Source organism: Aptenodytes forsteri, unplaced genomic scaffold (genome assembly GCF_000699145.1).
Source record: "Aptenodytes forsteri isolate BGI_AS27 unplaced genomic scaffold, ASM69914v1 Scaffold79, whole genome shotgun sequence".
Lineage (NCBI taxonomy): Eukaryota > Metazoa > Chordata > Aves > Sphenisciformes > Spheniscidae > Aptenodytes > Aptenodytes forsteri.
The window spans coordinates 2,374,311-2,390,665 of NW_008794776.1; the positions used below are offsets into that span (position 1 = coordinate 2,374,311).

General features: G+C 38.2%; 1 protein-coding gene across 2 annotated transcripts in view; it reads left to right on the top strand.

Annotated features, from left to right (window-relative positions):
• The window catches only part of SFSWAP (splicing factor SWAP homolog), a 51,448-nt gene extending 43,833 nt beyond the window's left edge, over positions 1 to 7,615 (top strand). For both annotated transcript variants that reach the window (XM_009274328.1, XM_009274329.1), the window contains 3 exons: positions 4,025 to 4,195; positions 4,785 to 4,857; positions 7,196 to 7,615. In XM_009274328.1, coding sequence (XP_009272603.1) covers positions 4,025 to 4,195; positions 4,785 to 4,857; positions 7,196 to 7,261 — 310 coding nt within the window. In that variant the 3' untranslated portion in view covers positions 7,262 to 7,615. The remainder of the gene's footprint in view (positions 1 to 4,024; positions 4,196 to 4,784; positions 4,858 to 7,195) is intronic.
• Positions 7,616 to 16,355: the final 8,740 nt, after the last annotated feature.

Genomic DNA, 16,355 nt, shown 5'->3' on the forward strand with positions numbered 1-16,355 from the left:
TTCACATTTTATTTGGACTTTCACATTTCCTTCTTGTTGGGTCATTTTCTCACGCTCTGCTTGTGCGAGCTGTATGACCTCTGCACAGAGGTCATATAGTGGTATTATGTTATTCCTACTGGTATTGCTTGACATCTCATCATATCTGCACAAATAAGGGGAAACTCCAGTTTAGCAAACCGTATGCTTTACAGTTAGCAATTATTTTACTGGCAGAGTGGAATGTGAAGTATGAATCAAGAGGTGCCTTTTTTGAGAGCACCTTGCATATAGTCTCTCTGAACCTATTATAATCAAAATGGCATACCTACCATTATTTCAGCTCACTAATTGCAGAAGAAAAACATTTGCAAAGCATGTGCCCAGAAGGCTTTGAAATGTTTTGTCTCTAATGTTTTGTGGCATGTTGTGTCTTTAACATGCAAGGAAGTGAAAATTTTTCATGCTTGTATATGTACATCTAAAGTGTACACAAAACCCCACACATTGAAGTTACTAAACTGATCATACAGAATTTTTCTCCTGATCGGCGAAGATTTAGTCTTTAACCTGTTTCCCCATATCTCTTGTGGAATAAGAAGCAAAGAGAGCACTTTCAACTTCATGGTTATTAAAAAATTTCTATTGTTTCTTAAGATAACTTTCCATCTCTTGACAGTCTCTAATTAATTGATGTGTGGTATGTGTAATTGAGAACTTCATCAGTATCCTTCAACTGATTGAGTTTTTCGCATTCATCAACTCGAGATAATAGAGGCTTCTGTGGAATTTAGCATGCAAATTTGGTTAAGAGAAAAGATATGGAAGCTTAAAATGTTTTTCTTCCTATAAACACATGCAAGAATTTTTTCACAGCCCTGTGCTATTTTTAATGCTATGATGACAATTGTGAAACAAACTAGATTCATCTTTGAACAATATTTTTTATATAGGTAGAAATTGTAAACTTTTGTTAGGCCTCAAACAGGAAAATGGAACACTACACAATAAAATATGGCAGTAAGTGCAAAAATGAAGACTGAAGAAAGAATATTGTAGTTAAACGTAGATGAGGATGTTTTGCAGCTCTGATTGCAGAAAGCCTACTGTTTCAGCCTGCTAGGACTGACGTTAAATTTTCAAGTAAAAATGTAGATGCTGTGATGGACCAGTTTTCATCTTCAGTTATGGAGTAGATTCTTCGCAACGGTGTAATGGAAGCAAGGTTTGGGTTCAAGGTCTATTAAAAGCTAATTAGTTTACTTGGGCTTTCTATGAGTGAGTAATTTATATTTTGCCTGATAGCTGAGAGCAGGTTTCAATCCTACATGGCAGCAGTCAGACGAGTGGTTTTTATTAACCACAGTTACACTAAGAAGTAGGCAAGCTTTAGAATCCAGTACTGTCAGAGGACTGAAAATTAGAATTAATAAATACTGCAATGTTTTAAACTTGCTCAGGGCATTAATCTGATATCATCAGTGATGCTGAACAGCTAGCATTGCCTGTAAATTTTTAGGTATATTTCCAGAAGAAAATATGTAAGAACTAGGAAGCTATGCTTTACTTTGACTTGTTTGGGAATTACTGGCTCACTGCTTGTAGAATGAGGTGTACTTCAGAATAAATATAACAATTGTTTTTTCTTCTGCTTATCCTGTACCTCGCTTGCCATCATAGTCATTTTAAGAAGAAGTCTAATGTAAATTAGTGTTTTAATCTGACTGCAGTGAATTACTTTCCACAGAGAATATGCATAGTTCTTTTATGCTAGCTTTTGTACTTAGAAAAATATTTAAAAATAAGCCTAGTTTTAGCAAATGGACTGTTCTAAAAATAGAAAATTGATAGACACATTGATTCAGCTGTTATGATGTTTATTCATCATAATCTGAGATGAAAAACACCGAAAAAGCTTGCTGTGATATATTCTTCTTGCATGATGAATGTTTGCTGAGATTTTCAAGAGTGTCATGGTGTAACCCCAGCTGGCAACTAAGCCCCACCCAGCCGCTCGCTCACTCCCCCCTCCCGATGGGTTGGGGGAGAGAATCGGAAGGGTAGAAGTGAGAAAACTCGTGGGTTGAGATAAAGACAGTTTAACAGGTAAAGCAAAAGCTGCGCACACAAGCAAAGCAAAACAAGGAATTCATTCACTCCTCCCCGTCGGCAGGCAGGCGTTCAGCCATCTCCAGGAAAGCAGGGCGCCATCACGCCTAACGGTGACGTGGGAAGACAAACGCCATCACTCCAAACGTCCCCCCTTTCCTCCTTCTTCCCCCAGCTTCATATGCTGAGCATGACGCCATACGGTGTGGGATATCCCTTGGGTCAGTTGGGGTCAGCTGTCCCGGCCGTGTCCCCTCCCAGCTTCTTGTGCCCCCCCAGCCTGCTCGCTGGTGGGGTGGGGTGAGAGGCAGAACAGGCCTTGACTCTGTGTCAGCCCTGCTCAGCAATAACTGAAACATCCCTGTGTTATCAACACTGTTTCCAGCACAAATCCAAACCACAGCCCCACACTAGCTACTGGGAAGAAAATTAACTCTACCCCAGCCAAAACCAGCACAAAGAATTAAGTATGAAATATGTTCACAGCTTGATTACATTATGATGTTTTAAGAAACTGAGCATTTACAGTACATAATTAGCTAGTCAAGGAATAACCGACTTTGTAGCTGATGTTTTTTGTATAGTCATGAAAATGTTGGAGGCCAGTGGAGCTGTGGGGTTTTTCTTCTGCCACTTAATGATTATTTATGAAAGAAAAGTGTAAGGATGTTTTGCAATTTTCAGTCTTGAATGTTAAATTCTATATAAAAATCAGATATCTGTATGATAAATTCTAAGCATCAGAGGTGTACGGTATTTATGTGGGAATTTAATACGTTATAGCATAGCTGCTTTTAAAGTAGCAAATTCCTAAGAAAATCAAAATAAAGGAACCAATAATGTGATACTTAAAAGATGGCTTAAAGTTTTAGTGTTTTAAGATGTTCTAGAAGCTTCAACAACATTCTTCTGAAGAGACTTCTAGCAGTGCATGCTAGAGGGAGATGCCTACAGTGAGGTATTGCCTAACTCTAATTAAGGCATTACTCTAGCAATTCTAATTACAGTAATATCAGTACTGGTATGTAAATCATACAGACATAAATCCATAACCATGTATAAAGATTTTGATAGTTCCGTCTCTAGTATATTACTAATTGAATTCTCTTTGAGCTTAATATTGCATATGAGGAGGCTACCTCTGTTTTCCCCTTCTGTCAATAATGAACGCATCAGGTACCCCTAAGTCCGTTGTTCGGGCTCTCATAGTGACAAACATTTGCGTATCTGATTTCCCGGTCATAAATGGTTTGCACTTAAAACATGTTGCTAGGCCTAGGTTTGTTTGAGTGGCATACAAGAGCTTGTTTATGATTTTGAGCCTGCCGTTTGTCGCGTTACGGATTTGATCACAAGAAAAGGGGTAATTTCTTTTAAAAAAGCAAACAAACAAACCATGGATTTGCCTTGTAGATCTTTTGCATAGCTATGATTCCATGGTTTGTTCATTTATGAGCTAGGAAAATTGTAAGGGATATAAACTCTTACACTTCTCATTACATTCTAAGTGTCTGATGTCGTTTGGGAAGGAACTTCCCTCTAGCAAAGTTATTCTGCAAATCTCCAGTGGAAGACTTTTCTTTGTCATCCTTCAAACTATCAAATAGTGGCCAGTAATTCCTGTGTACCCATGAAGCAGCCTTCTGAGTGACAACCTCAGGTACTAGTAGTTGCCTAATGTAATATCTTAAATACTTTCTCAGAAGCTCTTTTTTGCACAACCATAGAAGTGCAGTATTGGAAGAGCTTCTGAGAAAGTATTTTGCACAACCATAGAAGTGCAGTATTGGGGTAAGACTGTCATGCTTGCTGAATGCCTGAGAAGTACCCTGTGGAAGAGGGATACATAAGCTTTTAGAAGCATGAAAAGTAACTTCAACTGAGCTAGTGTAATATTGCTTTAAATATTCTTCAATAAATTATTTTCTTCTCGCAGAAGTCCCCATGAAAAGAAGAAGAAGAGGCGGTCTAGATCACGTACCAAGTCCAAAGCTAGGTCTCCTTCACCATCCATGTCACCAGGCAAACCATCCACACACAAAAATTCTGTACATTCAACTAGTGTCTCTCCTGTGGAGAGCAGGGAATCCAGCCAGGAACGCTCCAGGTAATACGCTCTTTTACTGTAATATTACAGTGCTGATGTCTCTTGACTGTGAGTGTGTCTTCTGACCTAACTTGTATGGTGAGGAACTCTCTGTGTGTGTGATGTGTGCATAGTAAAAGTAGAAGACACTGGGAGGACAGCACTACGTGCATCAGTCTAATGAAGACATTGGATCTCTGTTGCCTACTGGAGTAAACATCTCAATATACTCTTACAGTAAAACTGGTGCAGAAAATTCTGCAACCTAATTCTAAGTTAGAAATTGGAAACTGACTGAATGGGATAACTCTTTGAAGTAGAATTTTAATAGGGTGGTTTGAATTGTAATGTGTGTGCAAGATTCATAATTAAATTATTTCTACAGAATATAGAACGGTCCTGTAAAAATTCCTAGGCTGTTCAGATTTCTCTGTATCAGTTGTACGAGTGACTCTTCTGACTGTGACTTATCATGGCTTCTAGTTGAATGAGAGAACTGTTGACTAACATCTGAGAGACTTGTACAATAAAACCCAAAATCATGATGGTGAGTGAAATGCATTTTAAAAACATTTACTATAAATTTCTAATTCTAATTTTACTTTTTTAGGGGAGTTTCTCAGGAAAAAGATGGCCAAATCTCTTCAGCGATTGTGTCTTCAGTGCAGAGTAAAATCACTCAGGTACAAATAAACAAATTCAGACTATGTTGCCTACTTAAATGTGTCCGTCATATCGTTTTCTTCTCTTAACTACCTTGTACAATTCTGAGCTTTGCATATGATGTAGACATGTTCATTGTCATTCTTAATCTGTTTGCTTATGAGAAAAACAATTTTGTTACTTCTCTAGCTACTGTCCTTTCAAGTTTAATCAAGCCTCTAAAGACCAAGCTAGATTCATTATGCTGCAGTACATCCACTGTTAAGATATGAAAGTCCACACTGTGATACAATACCCCAGTTACCAATCGCAGGTATTACTGAGAGCCCATCTTACCATGTAGTGCTCTTAACAAGTTTCGTGGAAGAAAGAAAGAAGGAGAAATGCCTTGGCAAAGGCTAAGTTTGTAGTGTTGGCAGAAGAGGAAAAATATGTCCTCTTGCAAACTGAAGTAAGTGTATGCTTTGCCTTAAGCAGTATCTTCAACTCACTTATCTTACCTTTGTTGCTCTTTATGTCTCTGAACTATTGTTGTTATGATTTCGTTGATATATTCAAGTTTGCTGTGAACCATGGCATATCAGGAATGTGCCTCTATATGCTGTGCAATAATCAAAATGCATTCAGCTTCCCTAACGCAGTTTTAAGATATCCGACCTCTGTCAAAATAATACCATTCCTTTTTTAAAAGCTACTGCATGGTATCACTCTTTAAAATTTTTAATTTCACTCATCCTCTTAGAGTCTTCATGCATATTTAACTTTCTTTCAATGGAATATGCCAAGTTTAGAGGAGGAAAGCTCTTAATTATGCTTTGGAAAATTTACAGTATAAAATCAGAGTTGCTTTTTAAGTTCCCATTTTTTCAATGGATAGATTATTCTTTCAATAAATTAATATTGTTCAAAGATTTAATTCTGCTAGCGAAATAGTGGTAGTTGGGAATTAATACTAGTAGACTAGTACCTTACGTAGCATATTTGATCCGTTTTTGATGAGAAACCCAAAACAAGAATATTCAGGAAAATAGAAAATAGCAAGTATAGGCACTGGAGAAAGAAAATGGAGTACTACCACCATAGTATTTCTTAGGCTACCAAACAAATGCATGGAAATTCCTGGTATGAGAAATGAAATATGAACTACGTCATCGTCTTCAAAGTAGAGTAAACATCCCACCCTTTAAAAACATATACCCTTCAGACAAAGCTAATTGGTTCCTGCATTTCTTGGGTTAAATATTGCTTATGGCATAGCATTTGCTAGTTTAATATTAGTCTGCTTGCTTGAAGTGCAGCTGTAAGAGGAGGAAAGATTACTATATTAAAATACAGTTCTTTTTTGCAAATAGTAACTGAGAGGAGTGAAACTTCTGTGAATCTGCAAGGTATTTCCCAATATAATTAGTTTAGCTTCTTTTTATCTTTAAGGACCAAAAGAAATGCAAATACAATTTACCGAAATTATTAGTAGATTATTTTGCTGCCAATGTGCTGGCTGACCCTGACCAATTCAGTATCTTTTCTCACTCAAATCCTTCAGTCTGTAAAGTGGGATAATGATGCTGAATTCCCCTATGAAGTGTTTTGAGAGCTTCAGATGAAAAATGCTTTAAAAGAACTAAGGATTTTAATTCATTTATATTGCATTTGTGAAGAAGTCTTTTTAAGTAACTTTAATTCATTACTGATACACGCTTTTTATTTTGTGATCATTTTTTGCAACCCAATTATGCGATGCCATTTACATGAAATTTCATTTCCTTTTGTAATGCTGTTCCCACTGGATATTCAGACAAGACTGAGAGTTGCTATTTGGTTTCACAACAGTCTTAATGTTTCCGTCACTCTGTCATATGTGAAAATACCGCTGCTATGTAAATTTTTCGTTCAGGTTTACAAAGCAAACAAAAAAAGCTTTCTGTTATAGAGTTATTGTTAGCACTCTCTTCTTACCATCTCTCTCTCTCTCTTTTTTTCTTTTTTCTTTTCTTTTTTAAACTGTCAGTGGTTAGTAGTTGTGTGTTCATTACAGTTTTTGTGAAGATACAGTCATAGTTTCTTTCCATTTCAGTTGACATGATTTCTGTTTTGTTGTATAGAAACTGCTCTAAATATTTATGCAGAGCACTTTGTAGCATTTTAGTAAAAACAGACTTCAGTTGCTGTCGTAGGAACTTTCTCCAAATTATTTCGTTCATTTAGCCTAAGGACTGTTAATATCTGATGGTCATGAATCTAAATATTCTATGTGACTGGAGTATAAGCTAACCCTTTCATGCAGGTTTTTGCAATCGCATGCTTTAGCTCTGTTCAAAGCCCAGACATGTCTGATCATTTTCCTTTTATTTTCTACAGGATCTTATGGCCAAAGTGAGAGCAATGCTTGCAGCTTCCAAAAACATACAAACTAGTGCCTCCTGAGACTTGTTGAACTGACCATCAAGAAATTGTGTGAAAAAGAACAATATAAAAAGAACTGCCTCATCTCAAATGTACAGCTGAGCTTAGCTCACTTGGTTCACAACTCGTCTAATATTACCAGAACTCGAGGAGCTAAAACCTATCTTTCTGTACAGAAGCATCTCCTTGAAATTTCATTAAACTTTTTCAGCCAGAATATCTTTGGAAAGTTTTTGGTTTTTGTAAATTGATTTTTTGACTAATTCTTCAGTAACATTTTATGATCAGCAGTCTATATGTGTATATTTGTAAATACCATGTTTCTGTGAAAGAAGTATTACACAATAATAAAGAAGGAAACATCTTTCATTAGCTGGAGTTTTTGTGGTGTCCTTAATTGTTTGTGGTTGACTTTTGTTACAAATTAATTTTCATTTTCTTTTTCTTTAGTACTTTCTGCTTTTTAAAATAACAACTGTCTAGCCTGCCTGACCACTTTAAGCTGGGAAATACTTTTTATCTTCCTTCATGCACTGAACGATCCAAGAAGAATGCTTGTTTGCTTGGATGTTAGTAGTGGATGGTTTTTGGACAAGGACATGATTTTCTGTCCATCATTTAGAAAGATCTCTGAGCCTCCATTTGAGGAGTTGACCCATTGAAATCAATAACTAATGGTCAGTAGCCCCTTTGTCTTAATGTGCCTTGTTCTCTCTAGTTAGCTACAGAAAAGAGAGTATATTTTTGTGGTCATTTAACAGGCATACTTTACAGAAATCCAGCATTCTTCTGATTTAACGTTTCATGCGGTTGAGAAAAGATGCTTACTAGCTTATGTTTTACTGACATATACCAGTTAACACTTTGCAGAAAGCTTGTGGCCTCAGTATAATTGCACGTTTGTTTATTATGCATTCTTTGTTGTACACTGAGACTATTTAATTTTTTAATTGAAATATTCTTAAAATGAGTACAAAAAGGCATGTGTGAATTTTTCCCCAAGCCTGCTCTAACTAAGGTTTTGTAATAGCTGGTGTATTCAAAAGGTGCCCTTATTGGCAGTTATCTGATTCCATAAAGAGTGGAATCAGGGCTTTTAATGACCCTGAAAAACTCTGTGATCTATAATCAGAAAGATTGTGGTTATAGTGACTCATGTCCTAATTTTCTCAAATTTTATAGAGAGTAGGTGGAAGTTGGAGATGGATTAGATAAATTAATGTGGTAAAGTTTACGCTTGTTCACAAACTAGTTGGTAAGTTAACTACGTAAAACTACACAGATTAATAACTCCAATGCAAAATCTTTTTGTTCAAAGGAAGGGGAGGAGAAACAATGCATTCATATAATTCAAGCTTTGAGTACCATGATGGTCAGCATGGTAGTTGGTATGCCACTTGCTGGTGCTCACTTGGAATGAGAGAACAATATTTAAACCATTGGAAACAATAGTCAATCAGGTTTCTTTTCAATTTTTGGCCCATAATAATTAGCAGAGTTTACACTCCTACAAACAATATAAAATGCTGTATCTGATGCAGAGAAATTTCATTGTGCACATAAATTGTGATGAAACAGAGCCATCTAAATGGTAATGCAGAATCATGTTATCCACTGTTTACATAACTATTTCAAAGTTATTTGTAATGTTTTGACTAGGACAAAAATAACTTTCAACCAGTGCAAGAGAGAGAACGTTTTCTCTGTACATGTTGATGAAACTACTAGTGGAGACAGAGATAAAAAAGGGTAAAGTAAATTTTATAGGCAGCCGGTGCAGATTGTTGTGCAGTGTTAAATTTACAGCAGCTTTATTTTTCCCTCCTAAATGGAGTTAAAAGTCTCACCATGGTTAAATAATTGGCAGCTTGGATGCCAGTTGTTTGTCATGTAATAGGAAAAAAGCCCAACTCTTTGATAAAATAGACTGGGCAGCTTGTTTAGCTGCTGCTTTGCAGATTTATTCTCTTTGGGAAGGTTGTTGCTTTAATGACTTCTTAAAATATTTTACCTCCCTGTGAGCAAGTCTTTTTCTTCTTTTTTTTTCCTTTTTTTTTTTTCTCCTATTCCCTTTTGTGGTATGAAGTGAGATGGAGCGTTTAGCTCCAGGAAAATTTAGATTAAACTGCATTTTTATACACTCTTTGTTGTTTACTGAGATTTGTTTGCATTTAGCACTCTCTCATGGGTAGTTGCATTCTCCAGAATTTAAAAAGTAGTAGTCTTTTTATTGTGTTGTTCTTTCTCTTTCCAACCAGAATGGACATTTTCACCATATTAAAGGGGCTTGAACTGCTTTACCAGAATAATTCCTTTGTATGTATTCACATTTAGAAATCGATGCTGCTTTTTTGGTCTGTCTTCACAGGCACTAGCTGTGTTGTAACTGCTTGTAAATACAGCATGGAGCTTGTGATACAATCAGTACAATTTCTGGTGTCTGGTATGTCAGGAGAATGTGTAACCAGTATCAGGAAAGTGTCTTAAGAACTTCAAACTGGAAGATTTTCAAATTTCTATTTTCCAGCTATGGATTTTCAGTGCAACCCCTGGAAGAGGCCTCTCTGTGGAGGACCCTGCCTAAGCCTCTGGGACCACAGGCAGCAGGTCTGGGATTTGCAGAAAAGGGGAACTGGACTGCCTCTCACACCCCACCTCCCATCCACAGGACACAAGAACCGTACGTACTCAATTTCTTGCGATGTGGCCGTGCACCAAGGGGCCTGGAGAGGCCCTGTGTCATCTGGCTGTATCGCCAGAATCTTGCTTCTGATGGGAAATACATGAGGTTGCTACAACGGGGAATTAAGAAACTGGGAGAGCTTCAGTTGGAAGAAAGTGGGCTTTGAGTAGTCATGAGGATGGCACTGTGGCAGCTCTGAGTTGTCAGCAACTAGTTTTAATTTTTCAAATTTCTCAGTTTTGTGGAAACAATATAACGTGAGATTGCTTTGCTTTAAATTCGGTCAAATACAGTAATTTAAGCAACTCTTGAGCTGTAGGTACTTTGAATTATTGCCTCTGTGTGCGTGTCACAAACCAGAAGGACTTGGAATATTAACGCTAGCTTTCCAAAGCGCTTTGGAAGGGCCATTTTGTCTGTAATGTGCTAGCCAGTCTTTCCTCGTTGTCTTAGGAGTTCCAGATCATAGTTTTGAAGATAAATAATTTTTTAAATAGTTTATACAACAAAACTTCGTTCTCTCTGTATTCATGCAGAGTAGCCTCAAAAAAAAAAATATTCCATGACAGACAGTAGGAGCTGCTCCACAGTTTTTTCTCTGTGGAGTTTCAGGTTCGACTGAGATCTCAAAAAAGTACTTAGAACTTTGTTAAGTTTTGAACCACTGAATCCATTTGCAGACTTTGGTATTTGCGGGTGTTACAGACATGCTTTCTCAGTGGTGGATAGCTTTATGAAACAAAGCTAATAGGACAAAGGCATTGCTACAGCAAAGGTAGCGGGTAGCCTTAAGTTCTCCACCTTTCTTTGTCAAATGGAAGTGAAATAGGTAAGTGTTAAGTGCTTGTATACATCTATTCTCCAATCCCCGTTACCAGTTTCCTTCAGAGCAGATTTCTCAGTGCAGACTTCTACTTCATCAGCTTTGCTCCGTCTGCCCATCGAGGTATAATCTTCCTAGTTCAAGAGGTGGAATTGTAATAACTTGTATTAAAAATGCTCTAATTTTGAATTAATTAGATGTGTTCAACAACTTCCTACTTGTCTCTTCAGTCAGCTGGTGGGTAACCTATTAATAAAAAAGTTAAAATCATTTGGCCATCTCAGTATGTACTTTCTGGTTTTCTACACGTGAAGAGACAGTGCTTCCACTTGTAGGGCAGCTTCTGTTGAGCTGAGTTAATGGTTTGGCGCTGAGCAATTTGGCTCTGTCAGGGAGCTGACAGCTACTGAGATGTATCTGCGGTCTCTTGGCATTGATCATGATTTCACATCTGTTGTCACTTGTAACTCTTTGTATCATAACATTTTGTTTGACACCAATTATTTTGGAATGTACACTTTCTCACTTGTAAACTTCATGCAATAGAGACAAAATCATAGTCTCCATTTTTCAATGGGGCAATAAATGATAACATTTAGAATTCATGTTTTCTTGGATTTAAAGCAATGTCTGTTATCTTTTTTGAAGAAATTTTATTGGGAAATCCTGTTTAATTAAATTTCTACTTAATTAAATTGCATTTATCATCTATTCCTCTTCTCCCATCCCTACCCAGCAACTAATTATATGAAGCAAAGAAGTAAAAGACTTGTGTATGGAGGTTAGTAAAATGCTAAAGCATCTTCTTTACTAATTTTTCTTTTGCCTCATGATCCGAAAGCATGAAATACAGCATTGCACTGGTCTAACATCCGTATTTTCATCTCGTAAATTAACTTGGCTATAACTTTATGAAGATTTGTTTGAAATTCTCCTAAATGCAGCACTTAAAAGTTGAAAGCTCAGTGTATGAATTTTTTTCTGTTGTGATTTAAATATGAACATGTTCTGACTATTTTGTTTTGCTTTTAGACAGATCCTTTCAGCACCAAAAGTGTAGTTCGGTTAAGTATTACATATAAAAGGAAAGGCTGTATTGGAGCAGTTGGTTGGAAACTAATACCTGCCTGCACGCTAATTAGGTTTCAGTCTTTCTGGTGGCCAGCTGGTGTGGTATTGCGTTTGTTATTCTGTTTGAACTATCGAAAGATTCTTGATAATTCTTGATGCAAAGCATGTCTTTGATTTTTGCCTTAATTTTCCCCGCTCTGGATTACACAGGAGGTGAATACAGATACGGAAATACCCTACTGGATTTTGTATAATCTTAAAGCAAGTCCTGACTGTTTATAACAAATCCACTTTTACCTTCCAGTGAACTTGAAACTTCCATGGTATTAATTTAGTATCTTTAATTTGAATGGAGATGATAATCTCTTGGCAACAATTAATCCTGAACATGTAGCATGACAAACATTATAAAAAGCTCTGCCAGACCATTTTAAAAGCGATGGTGATGATCTGCCATTTCTGGATCACTGCCATACTCTCCTCGGGAGATGTGCTATGACTTTTTTTTTTCTGATAAGGACAAAATGGCTGCCCATCTGAACGCTGACAAACTCATTTTTCTCTTTAGACTGAGTATTCAACTGTTGATCTCTAAATGGAAAGTGTGATAACTTCTTGGTGTTATTTGACAGTGTTATAAATACAGCTGCCTGGTAGGGTAAGAGAAATCCCAGTATGCAAGACTGGAGAAGGGCAGATGCCAACTTCACCAGACAACATAGGGTGGCAGATACGATACGTTACTCCAGTGAAACTGGCAAAATTTGGGGATCCAAGCTTTTCCTTGTCCTGTTTCTTGTAAAATAAATTCTAAGGATGTATTCTTCCAGGGAGAAGTCCTGTATATGCTCATATTTCCTCTATTAAAAAGTAGGAGGATTTGGGGTTTCTTGTTAAAATGCAATCAAAGAGGTTTATCTGCAACTTTATTTATTAGGATATGGTAGCCTTGGTGATTGTAGGACTGTCTGTTAAATTATTGCTCTCGCTTGTTAAAACAGCTTTTTTCCTTCAGAAATGCCAAAGCTTGAAAAAAACTAACCTTAACTCTCATGAAGAAATAGGTCAGAGGGTTGGGCATCACAAGGAAGGAAACAAACGTAACCTGTGATCTCTGTTCCTCCTTTCTGAAGCTCTAATAATCTAATTCATTTTCTAAGGAAAAATGGAAAGGAAAAATTCATTTTGTAAGGACTGATGAAAAGATGAATATTTTTCCACCTTGAGTAAGTGTGAGAAGATATTTCAGCCTTAAGCTATTGAGCCAATCAAAAGTACACTGTCCACAGGTCTTTGAGTGCCCTAGCTTATGCACAGTGAAGATTATAAATCACCAAGTACAACGATTAAAAAAATGGTGGGATAGGTGAAGCCTGTGTTACAATGGCATTATTACAGTCCATTTTCAGTAAGCTGTCTATGCTGCAAGAGAAGTTGGAAAGCTATATGACCTTGACCTCACGTAGAAACCTTTTCCCAGTGAATACTCAACACAGAGTGAAAAGGCTGTTACTCCAGAGGTCTATTTCTAGCAGGAAACCTCTATTCCCTTGGATTCTTACGGTAAAATACGTGGGATTTGAGTGTGATGGTATAGTAATGACAGACAGAGGAATAAAGGTTCTTTAGATGCCCCTATCTATTGTTTTGTATTCCCAGAACAAAACATTTCATGTATTTGCATAATAAGAAGCCACCAGTTTACTCAGTTGAATCACAAATTGTGAAAGCCTTTGAGTTTGTAAGTTAATAGTTTTCTCAGAATTGCCATTGCAAAGAGAGAATAGACGATCATTATTCTTTTGTGCGGGTCCCTTATCTGTTTGGGTTCACACTGTCCCTGTGAGTTGTGCTGCAATTTATCAGTGGGAAGATATTTCCAGCTCATTTGTGTTCTCTCTGTCAGGGCCCTGGATGCAGTAATAGACCTTAATGGTCCTGACCAGCCTCGCGTGGGGCCTTTACCCACAGCCTCTGACCGGAGACTACCTTCCAGCTCAGCGCCTTCGCTCTCTGCTAAGCTGGTTGTAGGTATGTCCGTCGCAGCTATCCCTGCGCCTGACTGTGGACCCTGTTGACCTGGACCTTGACCCACAGGCTGACTTCCCAGCTTGGCTTCAGAGCTGCCTTGTCACCACACGCCTGTCTGGCAGTCTGGACTCTCAGCTGATCCCAGCTGCCGTGCCTGGGCCTGCCCTGCTCACTTGGGTACCGTGGGGCTGTGCCCGGGCTGGTGAAGTCCCTGCCCTGCCACCTGCGTTACCGTGCTGAGCTCCTAGCTCCCATCCTTTGGGGAGCAGTCGGCCCTCGCTGCTCCCTGGCTCTCATTGCTCAAGTCTAACTCACTGGCTGTTGTCATTGTCCAGAGAGGTTGTGGAGTCGCCATCCCCGGAGACTGTCAAAACCTGGCTGCGTGTGGTCCTAGGCACCCTGCTTATCTTGCTTTGAGCCGAGGGCTCAGCTGAGACGATCTCCAGAGGTCTCTGCCAACCTCAGCTATTCTGTGGTTCATGTTTGCTAACACTCCAAGACTGGCTGTCTTAATCAGGGTGGAAACGACCAGTTTTGCCTCCGCTCTGCGTATTCTAGGTGAAGCTGTCCCCTGTGTCTGGAATAGCTTTGCAGAGGTATATTAAGTCCAAAGGTGAATGCCCTCTCTCTTACCACAATAGGCAATAGAAATTGTCTCAAAGACTGAAAAAAGCCAGTATACCAAAGTAGCCTTTATTGAACTCCTTCACCTTCGTAAACGACACATTTAAAAACATGATATGCTACGTGATCTGGGAAACCTCATAGCTGAGCATTGGCAGCTTCGTGATCCAATTAAAACACTCCCTGAACCCACACATCCCATTGCCAAAAACTTTCTATGCTTTAAACCTTTGTACATCACGTAACGATTTGTCTGCAGTTGCATCTTCTGTTCGTGCTTCTTGGATGGGTGTAAGCTTGTCTGATGTTTTTTAATCAGGAAATGGTAGAAATTGACAGCCTCAAGCTGTCATTGCACACAAAAACATTGAGATATATATCTATTAATCCTGCAGAAGGAGCACGTTAAATTCCTACTGTTCGTAGTCTCACGTTGGAACTAATATTAGCTAATGACTTTAATGGTATCGCACTTGGCAAAAATTAAACACATCTTTCATCCTTTCCTAAAGCTATTATATGTTGAATTTAAGAGAATAGTGTAAAAATGAGTGAGCTATGCTGGCAAATCTGATGGCATTTGTCCAGTGTTTCTTAGCTGGCAGAGACATACACTCAGTTCTGACAACCTAATGATTCTGATGACACTGTGATAGTTTTTTGAGCATGGGTACAATAAGCGGTGTTGAAAAGCTGTTGTTCTCATACTATGACAGTGAAAATTTGCTGGATTTTAAGGTCAGTGCAACTTTGCCAACGAATGAAGTCTGGAATCTTTACAGGCAGAAGCAATTCTGTGTTTCCTTCCCAGGATAATGACTACTTTACATGGAGCTGAGGATAACAAGCAGTGTGCAATCAGACTGCTTGCTTTACAGAAATGATTCAGCTGCTGGACTTCAAAATCATTGAACTTGCTTCCTCTTTTTGGGAGTCTTTCAAGCCCAATGCAGAAGTTATTCCTAGATTTCCCAAATCATATGCTTTCTGTAACATCTAAGTTAGGTAGGTCCTTTTTTGTAGAGGGCAAATGGGTTGAATGCCATTTTATAAGTAGGGGTTTGGTTTAATTGTCTGTGTCTCTATCTGAAGCAATAAGCAGTTTACTCTTTCCTATGGATAAGTGGGTGATATCTCACAGAGAGATAGAAATAGAAAGAGCTATTGAGGATGTGCATGGGTGAGAGACCTCTGCTCTATGGACTGGCTGCTCATGATGAAGCAGGGGAGTACTTAGATTTGCCAGCTACTCAGTTTAGAGTCACTAGAGAGTTCCTGCTGCATACCGTGTGCTGAAGATTGCACTGTCAGCGGCACTCTGAAATGTCACTGAGAGTTAGGTTTTGTCTCTTGCTAACTTCTCAGTATTTTCTTGTGACAATGCAGAAGAGCACAAATGTGATGGTCTTATTCAAGCCACAAGCAAACACAAGATACCAACTATTCTATAAAGAAATTCTTTGCCCTTACGCTTTAGGAATATGCAGGTACAGTAAACGCTACTATTTATCCTTAAATAACGGTTATGTTGTGGGAAATCTCCTTCCGTCAGTGGCCTGTCTGCATGGGAAGAGAGAATAGAATGTATTCTAAATATCAGTTAAAATAGTGTACAGAGTTAAAAATGTCAAGAATAGATTCAAATGGGTGTTACAGATTGCACGTGGAGACTTGTTCAGGTTCAGGCAAATATAGCTTAGATCCCACAGCTGACATCATTCAGGAAGTCAGACCACAGGTAAAATGGAACCAAGTAGGATGATGTCTGGTTTCAACTACAGTTCAAGATTATTCCACTGCTGGGTTGGGTTTTTTTTTTCCTTGTTGTTTTTTTTTTTTTTTAAATCTTGTAAAAGCAAGGTCAGTATCTAACAATAGAAGAC